Source organism: Grus americana, chromosome 8 (assembly GCF_028858705.1).
Source record: "Grus americana isolate bGruAme1 chromosome 8, bGruAme1.mat, whole genome shotgun sequence".
In the NCBI taxonomy this organism is placed as follows: domain Eukaryota; kingdom Metazoa; phylum Chordata; class Aves; order Gruiformes; family Gruidae; genus Grus; species Grus americana.
In genome coordinates, this window is record NC_072859.1 from 29,265,576 (window position 1) to 29,283,909 (window position 18,334).

At 41.9% G+C, this 18,334-nt stretch overlaps 2 protein-coding genes across 8 annotated transcripts in view; one reads left to right on the forward strand and one right to left on the reverse strand.

The window, feature by feature from the left end:
• ZFYVE9 (zinc finger FYVE-type containing 9) overlaps nt 1-7,545 on the forward strand; it is a 62,807-nt gene extending 55,262 nt beyond the window's left edge. For all 6 annotated transcript variants that reach the window (XM_054833196.1, XM_054833194.1, XM_054833193.1 and 3 more), the window contains 5 exons: nt 98-178; nt 1,570-1,732; nt 2,880-2,985; nt 4,028-4,204; nt 5,026-7,545. In XM_054833196.1, the coding sequence (XP_054689171.1) occupies nt 98-178; nt 1,570-1,732; nt 2,880-2,985; nt 4,028-4,204; nt 5,026-5,187 (689 nt within the window). In that variant the 3' untranslated portion in view covers nt 5,188-7,545. The remainder of the gene's footprint in view (nt 1-97; nt 179-1,569; nt 1,733-2,879; nt 2,986-4,027; nt 4,205-5,025) is intronic.
• Nucleotides 7,484-18,334, reverse strand: part of CC2D1B (coiled-coil and C2 domain containing 1B) — a 36,489-nt gene continuing 25,638 nt past the window's right edge. For both annotated transcript variants that reach the window (XM_054833197.1, XM_054833198.1), the window contains exons 20-25: nt 18,237-18,295; nt 16,343-16,394; nt 14,868-14,967; nt 10,990-11,080; nt 10,156-10,287; nt 7,484-8,605 (exon numbers count right to left, since the gene is read on the reverse strand). In XM_054833197.1, the coding sequence (XP_054689172.1) occupies nt 10,168-10,287; nt 10,990-11,080; nt 14,868-14,967; nt 16,343-16,394; nt 18,237-18,295 (422 nt within the window). In that variant the 3' untranslated portion in view covers nt 7,484-8,605; nt 10,156-10,167. The remainder of the gene's footprint in view (nt 8,606-10,155; nt 10,288-10,989; nt 11,081-14,867; nt 14,968-16,342; nt 16,395-18,236; nt 18,296-18,334) is intronic.

Sequence of the window (18,334 nt, forward strand, 5' to 3'; positions counted from 1 at the left end):
AATCACCTCTCTGGATGATAGAGCTGTGATACCTGATTCTTGTATAAGGCATTGTGTTGACGAAAGCCTCACTAAATCACGCCTGTTGTTGTTGCAGTGACTGGTGCCAGCTTCTTTGTGTTCAGTGGAGCTTTAAAATCCTCTTCGGGCTACCTTGCCAAATCCAGTATAGTAGAAGGTAAGAACTGAACTGCTTGCGTAAAACACACTGCTTCCCTCTTAACGTGGCTCAGGTCTGCAGTTATCAGGGCTCTTCTGTTGTGCCTTGGGCATTTGAATCATGCTGCTGCTTCAGCTTTATCCTACTTTTTAGCCAAAAAAACCCCCGTTTCCTTTAATGAGAAGGAACTTGTCCAGATGCTGTAGAACAGGGACACAGGGAAATGAGGGTAAAAGATAGGAAATTACTGCCTTGTGAGCCTGTGATCAGTTTACTGATTTGGGTTGAATGAGGAAATTGTGAGCCTAAGAAATATGGCATGTCTAATCCACCAACCAGGAGAGGAAGCCCTGCTAAACTCACTCTCTTCCCAAATAGCTCTGCGTTATGCAAGATTATGAATGTGCATTGTTTACATGCTTTTATGTGGGCAGATGAGAACGTGAAAAGTTGAGATTGTTGAGCTGGTACCTCTCTGAGTCGGTTCGTTCTTCTGTTACCAATTGTTGTATCACAGAAATAAATGCCAACTGTGTGCACTGGATTGAAAGCCGTTATTGCTTGTTAGCTGAGCTACAGAACTTTGTAGTCTAACCTCACCGCAGATGTGACAGTGCAGACACTAGTGTTTTAAGTGTGCTCCTTACAGTCTGTGAGCGAGGTATGCAAGAAGCCTAAACGTGCAATTGGTTAGCACAGCTCCACTGACGAGCAGGAACTCGTTAAGCTGCGCCAACTTGAGAGCTTGCAGCTGTATGAGCATGCAGTCCATGGGTGAGTGGTCAGCCAGGGCTGAAAAGCAGCCATCTGACTGTAAGTCAGGATAAGTAGGTCGTTATACCATTTTCTGTGTCAAATTGGTGGTTTAGTGCAAGACAGAAGTACAGATGGATTCAGGCAAGGAGTCTGAGTCTGTACACTGGGGAAGCATATCATTCCTAAGTTATTTCTGCAGTAATTTAAACTGATCCCGTCCAAACTCTGTACCTTTTCCCACTGTCAGGCAAGCACTGACTTACCAAAAACTCTTGTAGCCGCTGGAGTGCTGCTTCCAGTGCCAGTAGGGGTGACAGCGGAATGGAGGGAGTCACACAGGGTTTCTGAGGGTTGCCTAGAGCAGGTGTCAAGTTTTGAGGCAAACTAATGCAGCCGTTGCTGTAGCTGACTTTACCCAGTAGATGGACTTCACATTATCCTTGCGTTTTCCCTGGTCAATGCTCGTCAATGCTATGTTTTTAGGAATCTGAGAATTCAGAAATGGTCTTATGTAGCATTGCTGCCTATGACTCTTAAAAATAGATGTTTAACCTTTCTGTTGCAAAAAGAGGATGTTTCTTTTTTTTTTTTTTAAATATGGATTCTGTTCACTGTGGCTTACCTTGGCTTATGAGGATTTCTTGGTTCCCTAGATGGAGTCATGGTCCAGATAACTGCCGAGAACATGGACTCTTTGAGGCAGGCCTTGAGGGAGATGAAAGACTTCACCATCACTTGTGGCAAAGTAGATGCTGAAGATCCTCAGGAACATGTTCATATTCAGTGGGTAGAAGATGATAAAAACTTTAGTAAGGGGTAAGTAGAGGAGCAATCACTTGACATTGAGTGGTGACTGTTAGCCTACATTTGTTAAAAATTTTAATTGATCTTATAAGGTGCATGAGTCTTCAAATCAATAGGAATTACAAGTCTGGGCCTCTATTCTGAGTGATAAGATGCAATTAAATGTAATGAAAATGGAATTGAGATACCAGAGCTTTGGGGCATCAATTTAGAAAGCTGTCAATGCTATGGATTCTTTTCCATTGCTAATATCCAGTTATTGGAAACCACTAATGTGTCTCCAACACTCAGTGCTGAACCCTGCATATTGTGGTCACTTTGCCCTCTTGGTGCTTAGTTTGCATTAAGTAGTGCTGGAAATAAAAGTGCTGAACATCAACAGTATATTTGGACTCTTGATACTTAAGCCAAAAGAAAGGCCTATTTGGCAGCTTAAGTATTTATGGCAGTAAAGTGCTGTTGTGATGGGTACAATGCTTAAGGACTCAGCATCTAGAAAGAAGGATATTTCTGTGGTTTCAGGATCTCTGTGTCAGTCTTAGGTTCTGTAATTAAATTCTGGGCTGTGTAAGTAGCATTTCAGGTATTGCTGGGCTGCACTGAGGTTACAAATCAATAAAAAAAAATCCAGTCTGTATGAAACACCTCATTGCTGTGTTAGAACCTTATGAACACTCAGCTCTGGTGTGCAGCTTTGCTGAAAACCTTCAGGAAGGTCCTTCCTGCACCTGGCTTACGTGTATTGACCAGGGCAGGTGGCAGGTAGGAGCTGCAGGGAACAGCAGGGAGCATGCTGCCTCTCGGCTCTGCCCTCATGCTCAGCCTGGTAGGAGCCCATTCCAGAAAGGCTGCTCACAATGAAGCCCCAGGCGCAGCACCTCGTCACAATTAGCAGTTGCATTCAAGATCACTGGGTTTGCACCCCGAAAGAGGCGTTTGGATTCCCTTCTGAGGCTAATTTTGGTCTATGCCCTGATAAGCTGATGTGGTAAATTGCAGTTCAAATTGCAGAACGCTCAGTTATGAAAAAACCTGCAGCAAGGCAGTTGGAAGACTGAGGTGTAGCAGAGGAGTCACCCTTTGATCCCAACGTAGTTCTCTTGCACTGTTCAGCTCGTCTTCTGCTAAGTCGGATCTTACCCTTTTCCCTCCCTTTCAGTGTTGCAAGCCCTATTGATGGCAAATCAATGGAGTCTATAGCAAGTGTGAAGATATTTCATGGCTCAGAATACAAGGCAAACGGAAAGGTCATTCGGTGGACGGAGGTAAGTCAGTCAAATTGAGCTGTACGTAAACCAACACATGGCATTTGGGGATTGCAAACGCAGCCTAGTCTTCTTTTGACCTGCTCTCCCTCCTCACCAAAACTAAAGCAGCAAATTCTTCACAACAAACCTGTATCCTTTCCTACCTGGAAGGAAAGATTCAGTATGGGATGGTGCAGAATAAACCATGCCATCAGTGATGTGCAGCTCGGGTTGCTCTCACAGCCAGCCTCTACACCACTGCTTCGCACGTATGGCTGTTGAACGTGGGGAAACCAGAAAAATACTCACTTACTGTGTTACCCAAGGTAACAGTGGGTTTCATCTGCATTTGTGTTAAAAAAAAAAAAAAACCACAAAACAAAAAAACTACCTTTTGAAATGGAGACAGATCTTAGTAATTATTTTTTAAAAATGTTATTTTGAGCCACCTTCTCTAAAATGTTGCAAGTAATCAAAGTGCTGTGGCATAAATCACTTTGCAGTATCTGCTCCATTAAGAAACTGCTTGCATAGTTGCTGTTAGCTGTGACTCTGCCAGCACACAAATGCTGGTGTTCAAAGATTTCTTGAAGTGTTTCACTTAACCTGTCCAGGAGGAACCAAGTTACTCACTCTGCAGCTTTCCACCTTAGTATCCTTTTTACCCTGGGTCAGTTGGGCTCAACAGAGACAAGGTCAGTGACAATAATAATAGAAATCTTCAGGTTTCTACTAAAAATGGGAATTTTTCTGAAATTAACATCTATTTAAAAGCTGGGTTTTTTAAATTAAAAACTATGTGCTATACATAGTGAATTTCCATAATGAGGCTTTTGACCAGAACTGAAAGGTTTTTGAGAATATGACTATTTAAATCTTTCTTTTGAAGTTTTTATCTTTTTTTTTTTTTTTTCCCTAAGGTGGTTTGTCTTCAGGGTCTTTTGTTGGTCTTCCCTTAGCAGCTCTTCTTTAAGTCTTCATTTGTAAAACATTTAAATAGCATGTTATTAACCTTATTTTCTAGAAAAGCCAAGCATTATGTCTTGTGTTAACTCTTCAGGTGTTTTTCCTGGAAAATGATGAGCAACATAACGGTCTGAGTGACCCGGCCGATCACAGCAGATTGACTGAAAACGTGGCAAAGGCTTTCTGCTTAGCTCTCTGTCCTCATCTTAAGTTGTTGAAAGAAGATGGAATGACTAAGCTAGGTCTGCGTGTTACACTTGACTCAGATCAAGTAAGTCTTGAGTAGTTTTGGTTTAATTGGGGGTGGGGTGTTGTTCCCTTGCTTGTTCCCCTAAAAGGGAACACACCACTTTGACCATTCCCTTGGTTAAAGACGTACCAGCATCAGATGTTAATCCAGTGGTGCTGACTGTTGGTCGGTGTTTTAGGCCACCTGTTAAAATTGGAAAGCTAGAGCCTAGCTGGAATTAACACCAGGCCTGACCCCCCATATGGCACTGGCAGCCCCAAGGCTACAGTCAGAGACCAGCGAACAGCCCCATGCGGTGCAGGCCTGCTGCCTGCTCAGAGGAGACTGAATTGGCCTTTTCACCAGAACTGAGACAGGAGTGTATTAAATGTACTCTTGGGTGAGCGTACACCATTGTTCACGAGCATGACTGCTTGGAAAAGATCACACTGCGAGCAAGGCAGACAGCTGGCAGGTCCCCTCGAGTGCTCTACAGCAAAAGCTAGAAGCAGAGATAAGGGGGTCCAGGCAAGACAGCTGGCCTTGCCTTGGACTGGATGCGTTCTGAGTACCAACCAGCTTTTAAATACTGCATGACTTAATCTGATAATGCAGGGTGCGGTTCCTGCTGCTCTGAACGGTCTGCTTTGACAAAGCAGTAGAGAAAAAAGAGGCTACTTCTGTCTAGGCAGCCACTGGGAACCTAGAGAAGAACAAAACCAAGTGGAAAAGCCACTTTAGAGCCTGCTGTGTGCTGCTCAAGGGCCTGACTGCCCCCAGGCAGAAGCTGTGGCCCCTCCCACAGCTTGTCCCTCCTTGTGTCCTATTCTGTGTAAAACCCACTCTCACTTTGTATTTTTTAGGTTGGTTATCAAGCTGGGAGTAACGGACAGCCACTGCCCTCTCAGTACATGAATGACCTGGACAGTGCCTTAGTTCCAGTGATTCATGGAGGGGCGTGTCAGTTGAGTGAGGGGCCAGTCATAATGGAGCTCATCTTTTATATTCTGGAAAACATCTCATAAGAGGACTTCATTTTCTGTTCAGACCTGTTCCAGCAGCAGTTGTATCTGAATCATTTGCACTTTAAAACTGGAAAATTAAGCTTTTGTTAACACTATTGGGGGAGGGGGGGGAGGAGGGAGGGACAGTTGTTCCATAATTCTAAATCTTCTATGCATTGTCAACAAACAGAGGATCAGGGCAGCTTCTATACTACAACATGGCTATGCTATCCTTGCAGCTAATACACTTCTGTTACTGTTTAGAAAAATGCTCATGTTTAAAGACTTACAGTCATGTACTCTAAATGCTCAAACGGGTGCAAAGATCACTGGGGCGTAAATAAAAAGTGAAACTCCAATCTTGTACTGTTTGTAGATGGACACGTAAGAAACAACAATCAAGACCTCCATTCTGACCTCATCATAATGCCGTTTGTGGTTATTCTGTAGACATTAAAAAGTAACGTTTACATTATTTTGACCAGATTATTGGTTGAAATACGTTTGGAGTAGCCCTTGAGAGATATGGAAAGATTACTTAGCCATACCAACATTTGTACATGCATCTAAGTGAGCAGAAGGGCAGGCATCTCTCTGAAAGCGGTATTATGTAAACTGCAGTTTTGTGTGTGTAATAGGCTAGTTTACTTTTTTCCTCTATTTACTATAAAACCCATCACCTTGGCAGATTTCTATAATCTCCTAGAACAACTCTGCTATTCTGTACTTTGTTTACAAATCTGTATGAAGCAGAGAAAATGTTAGCCCTAAAGTGCAGTTATATCTCATTCCTCTTCCCCAGTAGGTCCTGCTTTTTAAAGAAAAGTAACACCCAGGGCAGCTTTAGTCTCCTCCTTGCTGTATGCTGTAGTGTAACGCTAGTGTCACGTACTACAAGACAGCTTGCACTTCATATTAGCAGCGCCATGTAAAAGCTTACCTGTGATACAAGTATAGAGTGGCTGTTCTTGCATGTTCTGCTGAAAAAGGCTTTCTGGTCAGCTCTGAACACTTGCACTTGGCCCAGCGCTCTCGGTCTCACCTGAGAGGGCTTTAGGAAGGAAAGCAGCTGCTGGCCTCTGCCATGACATCGTGAAGCTGGAATTGAGACTCAGCCAGAGGAAAGGGGGTTCCACATTCTTATTGTGTCCATGGAAAGCTGCTAACCAGGGAAAGAGCTGAAAGCAGGAGAAGGGTTTGGTTTGTTCAGCTGTAGCCATGCACAGCAGCTGGTCCGAGTCCCTCCCAGGAGGAGGGAGAAGGTTTCTCCTCCTGTCTACACAGAAAATTGACTGAGGCAGAGAGGGGCTAAGTTATGGTGAACCCAGTATCTCAGACCTTGCACAGCCCCTACTCGCAGTCAGTTCTGGTGGATGCAGTGGGGATTATTTTGTCTTTATGTGAGTAGCATTGGGATCCTTTCAAATGTAAAGGGAAGTGCGAGGCTACTGTGAGACCGACACTGTATTTTTTTAAACAAATATACAGCGTTAGCTGGGCAAAGGAAAAGGTAGCTGTACAGGTAGCAATGTATTTTATGTAAAGACAGCACAGCTTATGTACAGACTGCATTTGTGAATAAATGGCTACTGCTTTTAAAAAAAAAAAAAGCAAACTTTGACAAATCCCATATTGCAAATCACAGCGGTTGCCACCCAACACTTGGAGAAGGCAGGCCAGAGAACTGGGGTCCAACTCCAGAAAATAAAGCTGGCCAGCAAGAGGTAGCACACTACTGCACTTATAAATGTTACATCAAAGTGAAATCTCACCTCTGGCAGTTGGGAAAAGGCGGCTGGCTTAATGTGGCTTACATAATGGTTCACGAGGGACAGACCTGAAGCTGTTACACAATCACTAGCCTTCCTATGGATTTGTGCAGTGGAGCAGGACTAAGGTTACTTTCAGACTCCCCTCCGCAGGCTGTTTTTGCACACTTTGGGACACAGCGCAGCACTATGTGGTGTCAGCAAGATTCAGTATCTGGAAGAACATTCCATAAACTAAGTAAAAATCTTCCTTCTAGAGCCTGCACTCCAGCTTTGCCACAGCAGCGGCTTTCCCAGTACCTTAGTTGCATTGTTATGCTTAATAATGCAGTAAAAGAGGTGAAAAAATCTTTATCTTCTCTTCCTTTGCCCCAAAAGTCTTTTAGGTTTGGATTATGTTTGTGCAAAACACTATCAACTGGTGACTGACGTTTGCTTCAACCATAGCCTTTTAAATGACCTTAATTATCATGTTGTTAAGAAATGAGTACTTGTTTTAGAAAAAAAATTGTACTTTTAAAATTCAGTTAGTTAACACTGCAAAAAACTGCATATTATATTTTTATTTTCAACATGTAGTTTTGTATATTAAATTTATTGAAATTAAAAACTAAACACTGTATTGTCTTCATCTGCTCAGGAAGACAGAGGCAACACTGCCTTACTTGTCCGGACTCTTCTCTGACTACAACCTCCCCCTACCTCAAGAGCTGGTGCAGGGCTCCGATGCCCCAGTGCAGGCACATCCTCTCCTTTGAGACCAGTTGTTTCTCTTAGCTCACAGAGGTTTAAAAACACAAACAGATTTGGTACCATTTTTCATACACTGCTGATCAAAAACATTCCTGAAAATAGTCTTAAATCCAGATTTCTACATGACAAAGAGTGGCTATTTTCCCCGTCACCTGGAAGAACTGTAAAAGCCTATCTTTGTAAAAATACAAGGGAAGCAGCAGCCTAGTGTACTTTTTTAAATTAAAAAAGAAAAAGGATGAAGGCACAGTCCCCAGGCTGCACTGAACATGCAGTGTGGCAAGCATGGCAGACCACTAGTAGCCAGAATGACAACGTAGATCCGTAACCACCTGCCGCTGCGACATCCTGCATTCTTTCCTTTGGAAAGGCCACATCCCGTGTAACATCGTGTGGCAGCGGCATGCAGAAGGGACATGCTGCCGCTAGATTGCTGCCCGAGTTCTCTCTCTCGTTTTAGGAAACAAAAACCCCAAACCAAACAGGCCTTGGTAAGAGAGAACAGACACAGCAGCGGCTGACTGTTCACTGTGCCCTGTTGGCTGCTTGTACACGTGAAGGAATGAATTCTAGTAAAGGTCTTACCTGTGACTTGACTGAGAAGTTTTTGCACTACCTCAGGGAGTTTGTAAGGGGCTAAACTTTCCACACACCGCTATGCATAGTTAATGTAACATTCACCCTGGTGCTACATGCGTAGTCCCACATTAAGGCAATTCTGTCTATTTTGTGTAGACCGGTAATAATCCCCTGCAGCAGCAAATTTCCAGAGCCTGACATTTGCCTTAAAGTTATTAATAAGCACTATGGCTGTTATCAAAATAGACGTTAGGTTCAGTAGTGCATTCATTTAACATCTTTGGTGCTTGCAGTTAGCAGCATCTTTCTACATACGGTCATCCAACATTCCAATGGATCTGGGGGAAAAAAAAGCCAAAAAACAAAATCACTTGCTGTAGTACTTAACAGATGTTCACAATTCAAGGTCACGTTATATGTAAAATGCTGATGTGAATTTTCTGGATGGTCAACAAGAAAAATTATTAAGCTCTAGTGATTGAAAACGTGTAGGTGTGCAGTCACGGCACAACGCCAAGTTGTTACTTTGAATACAGCCAAACGTGTCCCTCACAGCCCAGCTGTGATGCTGCAGGCAGCTCACTGACCTCTTTGGCTACCAGGAAGGAATCACTAGACAAACAGTCCCTTTGGTGCTACAAATTCAGACTTGTGTATTGAAACAACCTCTCAATCTGTAAAGCCTAACACAATTTGGAAGCACAGGTATGGCAAACAGGCGATGTTGCTGGAAGCTGGTAAGTTTTACCTTAAATCCCATTTATAAATGCAAAGCAAAATGATATACTAAGGAAGAGGGAGCACAGAGACTCCAGGAGCTCAAGCAAAGGAGGAGGGATTACTTATTAGAAATGCTGTGTTTATACATCATCTGATTTCCATCAGAAAAGGTGAGGTTTGTTCCATGCTTGTACCAGCAAGGTCATGGTCCAAGAGGAGGGCTGTCGGCGCTATCGCAGTACTGTAAATACCTGCTCAGCAGGGATCAGCGCGGTCATAACCCTGCCAATAACGCCCTGTGCCTGCGGGCAATCTACGCCCAAGGGAGAAATGACTGTCCCTAGCGAGTCAGAGCCCTCTCCTGGGTTTTACGAACATGAGCTGTGTAGAAAAATCACTTTAAAAAAAAAAGACACCAGAATTTTTGGTATTTATTTGCTTTTGTTTTTCTTAAGAAGAGAGAATTTATGATATCTAAAAAGCAGAGCCTGAGAAAGGAAGGCAAGCTCCAAAACCAGTTTCCATAGAAGCTGGCAAGAAGGGGAAGCCTCCCTCTTCTTCATCCTCCTAACATACAGCCACTTCGGCAGCACACAGCTCCACCTCTGTACTTGATACGAGCACAGCGGGCACCAGGCACAGTTCTTCAGGTAGCCTGCATTCCACTGTGCTGTTTCTCCCTGCCCAGAAGACTCAAGTACCTAGAAGAAAGCCTGTTTCTCATAGTTTCCCTTTCAGATGAAGTCACATAGAATTTTGTGGGACAAACGAATGCCCGTCCCTAGCTGCTGGTAGGGGAAGAAGGGTCCTTGCTAACTCTAAGAGGTTTTTTTGCTAACAATAAGGATGGACAGAAAGCACCCTCCCTCTGAGAAAGGATTCGTCAATCTTATTTTCTAAATAATCTTCTAAATAAAGGTGATGCTACAAGCTCTCCCTGTGTTTCAGGTGATTGTGAAATAGCATCTTTGATACACAAACTAATCAGAGATTCTGTAACCTCATTTCTAACATTAAGTCAAGTCACCATTACAAATGTAAAGATGAATGCTATCAAAGCCAGAGCTATGTAATTAGGTCAATGTCAACAAAAGACATTATTCAGGCAGAGTTTATCTGTAGCCCCGTCAAGTTCTGGCCAGACCATCTTTAGATGCAGTATTCATACCTCTGATAGGAACTAGTGTTCGAGGACCAGCCAGTTTTCTGTAACTGTTTGAAGATCTTGACCACTGAGGGGCTCCCTGAGTCTCACTTTCACCTCCAGTTTCCCTCCAGTGGGCTTTCTGCCATCAAAAATCTGAAAAAGCCACAAAAAAGAAAGGCAGTGAGCACACACAAGAGTGATGATGTCAAGCCATAGCGCCTCAGGTAACCACTGACTTGACTTCCCTGCGACTGACAGATCACCTGCAAGTGACAGCAATGCTGGGAGGGGTCACAGCCGTCTGCTTCCCCAGATTCGTGATTCAGCAGAGCAGGTCCCCCACACGACCAGCGCCAGGCAGCTGTACCAACGGCTGCACCACCTCTGCCTGCCATGCTTGGTAGCACCAAGCCACCCAAGTGCAAATGGGCTCCTTGGGCAGCTCAGAGGATGCTCAGTGTGGCTGCGATGCAGGCCAAGGGATTATTTTTTTTAAGGTTCCATTTAGCGATCTACTGGATCTTAGGGCAGCTCTCTGTCAGTCTTCACTTAACACTTTGATCTGTTGGCTACCAACACAAATGTGTTTGGGAATCGCCTGAATTTCTGGTCCTGACAACAAAAACTATGTCGATACGGATAATTTGCAGAAGAGTGTCCCCAAGAACCAGAATGGTCACAGCTAAAACAAGCTTCAAGAGATGATAAAGCAAAGAACAGCCCATTGTTTGTTAACTCATCCAATACAAAATTTGTCACCTGTATCCAGATACATTTATGCAATGCGAATATTCATTTTCCCTTTGTGTTCGAATACTACTCACTAGAAGAACACACCTCACCCAGAAAACATACCTCGATGATCTCTCTAACTTCACATTCTGATTCCAGCTTTTCCAGTTTCAAGTGTGCTGTCCCCACCTGCTTGTCACTTCTGAAAAAGGACCTGTTTCAAAGAAATCTTCCTTAATCGAATGGGTAAGGTTTTTCAGAACATTAAAGACAAAGCAAGCTATTTCACTAAATCACTATTTGCACCATCACTGCATCCAGGAGGGCTAGGCAAGACATGAACCCTACAAACCAGGGTACAAGGGGCAAACCTTTCATGAACTAGACTACAAGGACAAGATAGGGAAGCTCATTTTTTAATTATTCTCTTGCAACCAAATTAAGGATGAAGTAGAGAAGAACAACAATGACCTAAACTAGCACTTGGAACAGCAGCAGCTTTCATGCCTGCACAGGGCAATGGGGAAGAACGGCCCAACAGCCAGGACAGACAGCAAGCTGCTGCAATGGGCTGTTTAATAGAACAGGCTGAAAAACTTCCCAAGGAAGTTGCATCTCTCATCAAAACAAACATTTCACAGGCACATGCTGGTTTTGGCAAACTACTTATTAGGAAAAAGTCACATGAATCATTCTGTTTCATTTTGACAAATCAAAGCACTCAATTTCAACAAGTAAGAACGTTTCATTTCAGCTATTTTTTTGATTCAACTTCATACTGGTAGTTTTAACAGTCAAGAACTATCATTTTAGAATTTCTAGTCTGCTGAAATGAAACACAGAGCATTTTTATCCTGCAAGGAAAACAACCAACTTTTCTCTGCTGTAGTCACATCTGTTTAACAGTTTTATCAGCAAAAGTTCCATCTTTACCATAACAGAGATAGGTGGTGTAATCCTTATCCAGACAAAGTCCTCCAAAAGGCCACAGCTAAGACTAAAACACACTAATGCCACAGAAGTGTTCAGCTCAAAGCACTGGATTTCTTTGCCTGCATCCAAGCACTGCTGTGAATCAGTCTCCAAAAGGTTTGATAAACAACCAAAATCTAGAGATTCTGGAGGCAGGAAAGCCAACAGCCATGCCTGTCATGTTTTAGACAGAAAATCTGCCAAGAATTTAGAAGCTTCTTTTTTTATGCCATTCTATTTAGGGAAAAAAACCCCAGCAAGCAAACCAACAAACAAACAAAAACCCAACCCCAAAACATCCACCCCTTCTTCCTATGATCATTAAGAGATACTAAGATACTATCAGGCAAGACTTGACATATGCAATGAAAATGCTGAAGATTACAATATGGAGCCTGACGATCACGTCATCTGTGGCAACAGTAACCAGCCCATCAACACACAGACCTGATACTGCATCAGTGCCTACAATTTCCAAGTGAACATCCCTGAACTCAACTGTCTAAAATCTCTGACTGGAAAAAGAGTGAGGTTGTTTCCTCACATCCACCGCCTCAATGATTGCTTCATTCGTATATTCTCCAAATAGCTTGTATCAACCACAGCCCAAGGGAACGTGGCATCCAGACTTGAACCTCACTTTCTGGCTTGCGTGTTCAGAAGTAGCATCAGGAACACCACGGCTCATATAGCACCTACGCCTCTATAGATGAGGACAACAATGGGTCTGGTACCATTAGCCCAGGCTGCAGCGTGCTCCCAGGAGGGAACTCAGACACTTCTGGATGGGATAAAGAATGCAAGACCACTACTACTCTGAATGCTGTGCAGCCAAGTCACTATTAAGAAGTACATCTGTTCCAAAACCTGTTGCTGTAAGGATGTGAAAGACTCCAGCTCAGCTGTTCAGATTGCTTCTTATTTGTCAGTTTATCCATGTCACCACAAATTGCTGTAGTAAAGAAAAAACAATGTCACAAGTACCTCAGGGGCTGATAGCGCTGCCTCCAAACACCATGCCTATGAGTTTTGACAGAAAGCCTTCCAAAGATGAGACTGTATTCTCCATCTATGAGTCTACATTTTGTAGACTCACAAAATCATTTAGAAAAATTCAGAATTTATTAGCTTACATGCTAGAATACTTCCTTTACTTCAGAAGTAAATGCTTAAAATAAAGCAGCATTACGTAATTGTACTGCAGTATGTTGGACACTTTGTTCATAAACTTTTAAAGAGAATCAGCAATTCTTCTAGCTGAATTTTTATAAAGCAATTTTCCATTTTATAATTCAAAAAACAATAAAGACTGGTTCATCCCTGCTCAGTTCTACGGGGTCTGCAAGTGAAGAATGTGAACTTGCTCTAGGCCAAGGCTTCAGAAACAGCTCTGGGGAAATTTCCTTTTATCTTTAGAAGCTTTTAGGAGAAGTTTAAGGAAAGACTTTTCCTTTGGAAAAATACATTGCTGGGTTTTTACTCGAAAGTGTTTTTTAAACTGAAGTGTAATATATATGACCTGAAATAAGTCTCCTTTGCTCGCTGAGAGAAAATAATTCTGGGGAGATGGTCAAAGAGCTATCAGAGACCCCAAAACTACAACATCTACAAGCATTTCTGAAAGTATTAGTCACTTATAGTCTTGAAGAAAGACAGGGAGCAGACAGTCTTCAGAAAAGAGCTTGGATCACTTAATCCTCTCCCTTCTCCCGAGAAGATGGCTGGGGAAGGTGATCAGTGGGCAGTTGTTCTTTTTTCTCCTTCCCTGGGGAACTGCCACCCCTCCACCCCAATCCAGAAACAAGCAGATAAATATGTTGTTATAAACAAATAACTTGTTAAAGAGACAACCTGCAGAGATTTTTTTTGCTAGTCTTTGAAAAGGCTTCAAAGGACAATCTGGAGCTGGCATACAACTCAGGAATCACTGGAGATTGTTCCTCAATGGGTGAACTTAAGCCTGAGCTCAGACCTTAAAAACAAGCACAGTTCCAGCCGGTAAGAGAATAGGACATGCCCCATATATGCAATGGCATGTGAAAGACAGGGAAAAAGGTTTTAAAGAAAGTAAACGCTTCGCAGTTCTATGCAAAAGACGCAGAATCTCAAATGGTGCAATCTTGAACAACAGAGCAGACAGGATTGATAAAGGAAGAGGAAGAAAATTAGCTTTTGCTTCAATGGAGATGCAAATGGAAGATCTGGAGTAAAAACAATGAGACTTCAGCTCACAGATTAAGACATCTACAATTTGAAAACCATCTTGAAGAACCCATAGGTCATTTCTATGTGTCCCAGTAATAGAAACAAAGAATAGCACAAAGAGCCACTGAGACAAAACCAGGTTATCTAACATCCCAAACAAGTCATGGATCACAACCAACTTGCGGATTAGTGAACATAGGCCACTTCAATCTCGAATAAATCATTAATGAGCCTAGACGTAGGATGATTTCCCTGAATGTTACCAATTGTTAACATCCATCTCATCGTCTCGATCTCCAAGATGAGGGGAATCTGTCTCTCTCAAGATAGTCTAACAGTTTGCTAGCAGTGTTCGGTAAATATTGTAAGAATCTCAGAATGAAGAGAAGTACAAAACCAACACTAGTTCTGCCATCATGTCATCTGCTTTACTGCTGTTAATGTTTGGCTGCCACTTCATTATTCTACAAAGTTATCCCATGTAACATTTAAATCTTCTAGTCCTGATGACTAAAATCAAATTGGCTAAGAATCAGAACAATTTGAAGCTGAATCATTACCTTCTCAGGCTCATCAATTCCTCTTAATGCACTAATCCTCAACTGATCTGCCAGTTATGAATCAACTTCACTGAACTTCGGCCTTTTTTTCACCCCCACAGGGAAAGATACAGAGCTCAGGCAGATTTTGAAAGGAGTTCTCAGACATGAGAACTAGACAACTCTTTATTGCTAGCTTAAAGATTGTGCTTCATAAATTTCAGCTACAACACTTTTCACCTATTACTAGGGAAGCAATGAGGGGGGAGCAAAGTGTGGACTTACCCTTTATGAAATACTTCGAATTTAATTCCTTTGGACCGAATTGCTCGTCGGAAACCTCTGTGATTTCGGTTGATGTTCAACTTAAACAACTGGTTATATTCTACAGAAAAATGAAAAAAAAAAAAAAAAAAAGCTGTCAAACCATGTGAGGTGCTCTATCACACATATGTACTCAGACCTGTTTATCTCAGTTTGGCCCACTTGTGAAAGACACTTCACATCTGTATGAACCTCCTGAAAAGGAGGTTATTTCAGTCATTAACAAAGTAGTGTCCCTGTGCAACAGTTGTGTCATCCCCACTTTACAGGGACAGAAACCAAACTGCAGAAAAACCAAGTCATCATGAGGATGCGACAGCCAGCTACTGGAAAGTTAAGACTAGAGAATCTGGGTCTTTCAGCAAATAAGTAGAGTGTCTGTGGCTAAGAAAAAGGTACAAAATAATAAGGAAAAAGCATAGGAAGCTTGGAATGACTGGGAAGTGGTGTTTTGATAATGTAATTAATACTGTTTGAACACCAGTTTCATTAATAAGCATAACAAGAACTATGCCAGAGGATGCCTTTTTATCAGAAAGTCCCACAACATCATACAACTAATGTTGAAAGATGTGTCTGCTGTGCTACCCAGGAACGCTCATCTTTGCTTGTCAGCCGGGGAACCCGAAACATTACAGCAAGTGCAGATCAAGTTATTGGAAGACTTGGAACAGAGCTTCAGGACTTCTACTCTTAACAGAAAATATAAAAAACCTCAAGAAGATATCTATCTATACGTATCTCTTTTGAGATAAATTCACAACTAGTAATTTGGATACTGAATTCAAAGTTGTTTTGATACTAGGTGGCTGCTTACTGCAAGAATTGAAAAAAATAATATAGCAATAAACCAAACCCAGAGTGCAAGATTATTAATTCTAAAATGCATGTGTCTAATATCAGTATTCAATATCTAGGTACAACGAGGTACTTTTCAAAAGGTATGAAGAAAATATTTTAGTTGGTTTCAAGACATTGTCTTAAAAAAAAAAATCTGTTTCTGCAACGATGCTTTGTCAGGTTTAGAAATGTTAGCTGATTAGCAAAAATCATGACAGAATTGGCAGTCTCACAGGACACAAAATATGACTGAAAAAGATCTGATTCATGGAGATATTAAAATTAATAATTTAACCTATTTAATAAAGAAAATTTATTTATCTGGTCCATCTACCATCAGGGTTGATGGCAACAGTTACCATGACTGGTAGCTCGACAATTTCACTAATTCATAACACAATAACCACCACCAATAGTGAGGTGAAGAAGCTGTCAACACAGCTGGACTTCACCCTCCAACAAGCCCTTTCATAAGAAAGAAGAAAAAAAGGTGGTGGGAAGCCCTCTGGTCTGATTCAAAGTATGAGACTAGACCATACTTTCCAGTGATTCCTAAGGTACAATGTTTTTCCCTCTGTCCCAAAAAAAGCACTAACCTGGACAATTGTTATTGTAAATTACAGGTGTTTTACTCTTTTGAGGTTGCTCCTATTAAAAAGAGAAACATACATTACATAAACCCATCAGATATTGTTTCAAAATACAGAGTAGTAACCATTCTTATTACCAGCTCTTTTTTTTTATACCTATACAAGAAACATGAGGTGTAGGGGGTTATCTGAATGATAAGAAGAGTCATGGTACATTCAAGACTAAAATATTTGGATTTCATTGTGGTAACAAGTATAATACAAGATAAAGAATAAGCCAAACCATTACATTAAATATAAGAGCCACAGATAAGCTACATGGTCACACTCAATTCAATCCAATCATCATAAAGTTACTGACTGCAGCTGCTAAACTACATCATAAACTGCGCACGTTCCACGACACAGTAATTCTGTTCCTTCTGCATTAGTAGGAATAATAAGCTACACAAGGAACTCATCACAAATCATTCAGGGAATTGCCCTACTATTATTTTGCCTGACAATCAATCTGCCACCAAAATGAATTAACTTTTAACCTAAAGCAGAGTACAAACTAAATCTCTGGGGACTGAACAAGGACAATGTGACCTAATTATTGCAGCTACTTTGCAACAGTGATTTCAGCTATGGAGAAAGGTGGTGTATTGGACTGTTGACTAAGCAGTAGAGATCTGGCTTTTTTTAAAACAAATAGATTAAAAGCAACTATGCTGATCCTTCCTTATTCCCCAGAAAATTATTCACACAGATAAATTCTGTTTTCAGCCACCCTAATCGGGGGGGGATTGCTCTATTAAGGCCTCACGTAACCCATACCTAAACACAAACCTGATCTGACCATCACCGATCTCCCACAGGTAAATGAATTTATTTTAGCAGAATTGCTGCAAACTATATTAGGAGGTAAAAATCTAGGCTCTGCACTCTCACAGGGCAAAGTATTTGTCCTGTAAGGGCAAAGACTGCTCTTGCCCTACAAAGAAAGCAGCAGAAGCCCCAGCACTTCTACTGATAGTAACACTAGACAGCCCTCCTAGCTCAATGGTTTCAGTGTTTTTCAGACCAGAGACTACTTTTAAAGGTGAGGGAAGCAGGATGACACTGGGGAGTTTCAAGGAAAGAAGCAATATATATGTATACATATTTTTTTGATACATACACATATATACGCACATACACATAAGTGTTAATTGGTAAGGTGAAGAAACTTGTATGGCCTAAGTCCTTTCTCCAGATATGTACGTACATATTTGCTAATTAAATCACGAGGAGTCACGCACATTTATCTGATGACAAAGATTAAGCTTTCCAATCCATTTCTATAATTATAAGAGATGTCCAAAAGCAATGCCTTTACGAGTTTGTTTTCTTAAAGGGATGGAACTTAGGGGAAGATCACATCCAAGGTGGCCCCTCGCCCCTAGTGACAACTTTGCGTGCCCTTGTCTTTGGTTGAAGTTACCAGTGCGTTTGCACCCCTGAAAGAAAAGAACTTCTACAAATTTTGCAAACACTGGAAACAATCTGATTAGGGTCTTCAGGGGGGAAAGGTGGACATGGCTCAGCACTGTGAATGCTGTTTAGCAGTAAGCTGGTGCGGTCAGCCAGCCAGAGAACATGCTGGCCTGAAGCAGACACCATGCCGCTAAGTGTAAGGTGTGGAGAACATTAAGGGAAAGGTGCAGCAAAGCTCAAATCTGCAGGCAACAGATTCAGCAGTTCTGTTTCTGAGAAAAAGTTTCTGTTTTAAAAATAAATTCAGGCAGTATGCCTAAAAGTGTTTTCCCTTCCTGGAAGAAAACCTACACCTCCTCCTTGAAGCCCTCGCAAGCTAATACAGTGGCAAGGGTCACAGACTGAGGAACAGAAGAGCAGAAGAGCCGGGACACACACTCACCGCACTCGGGTACTGAAATTCAAACTTCACAAATGCATCCAAATCTCTTGGTGATACACCTGAATGAGACAACAACCAGCCAATCCAAACAGCCAATA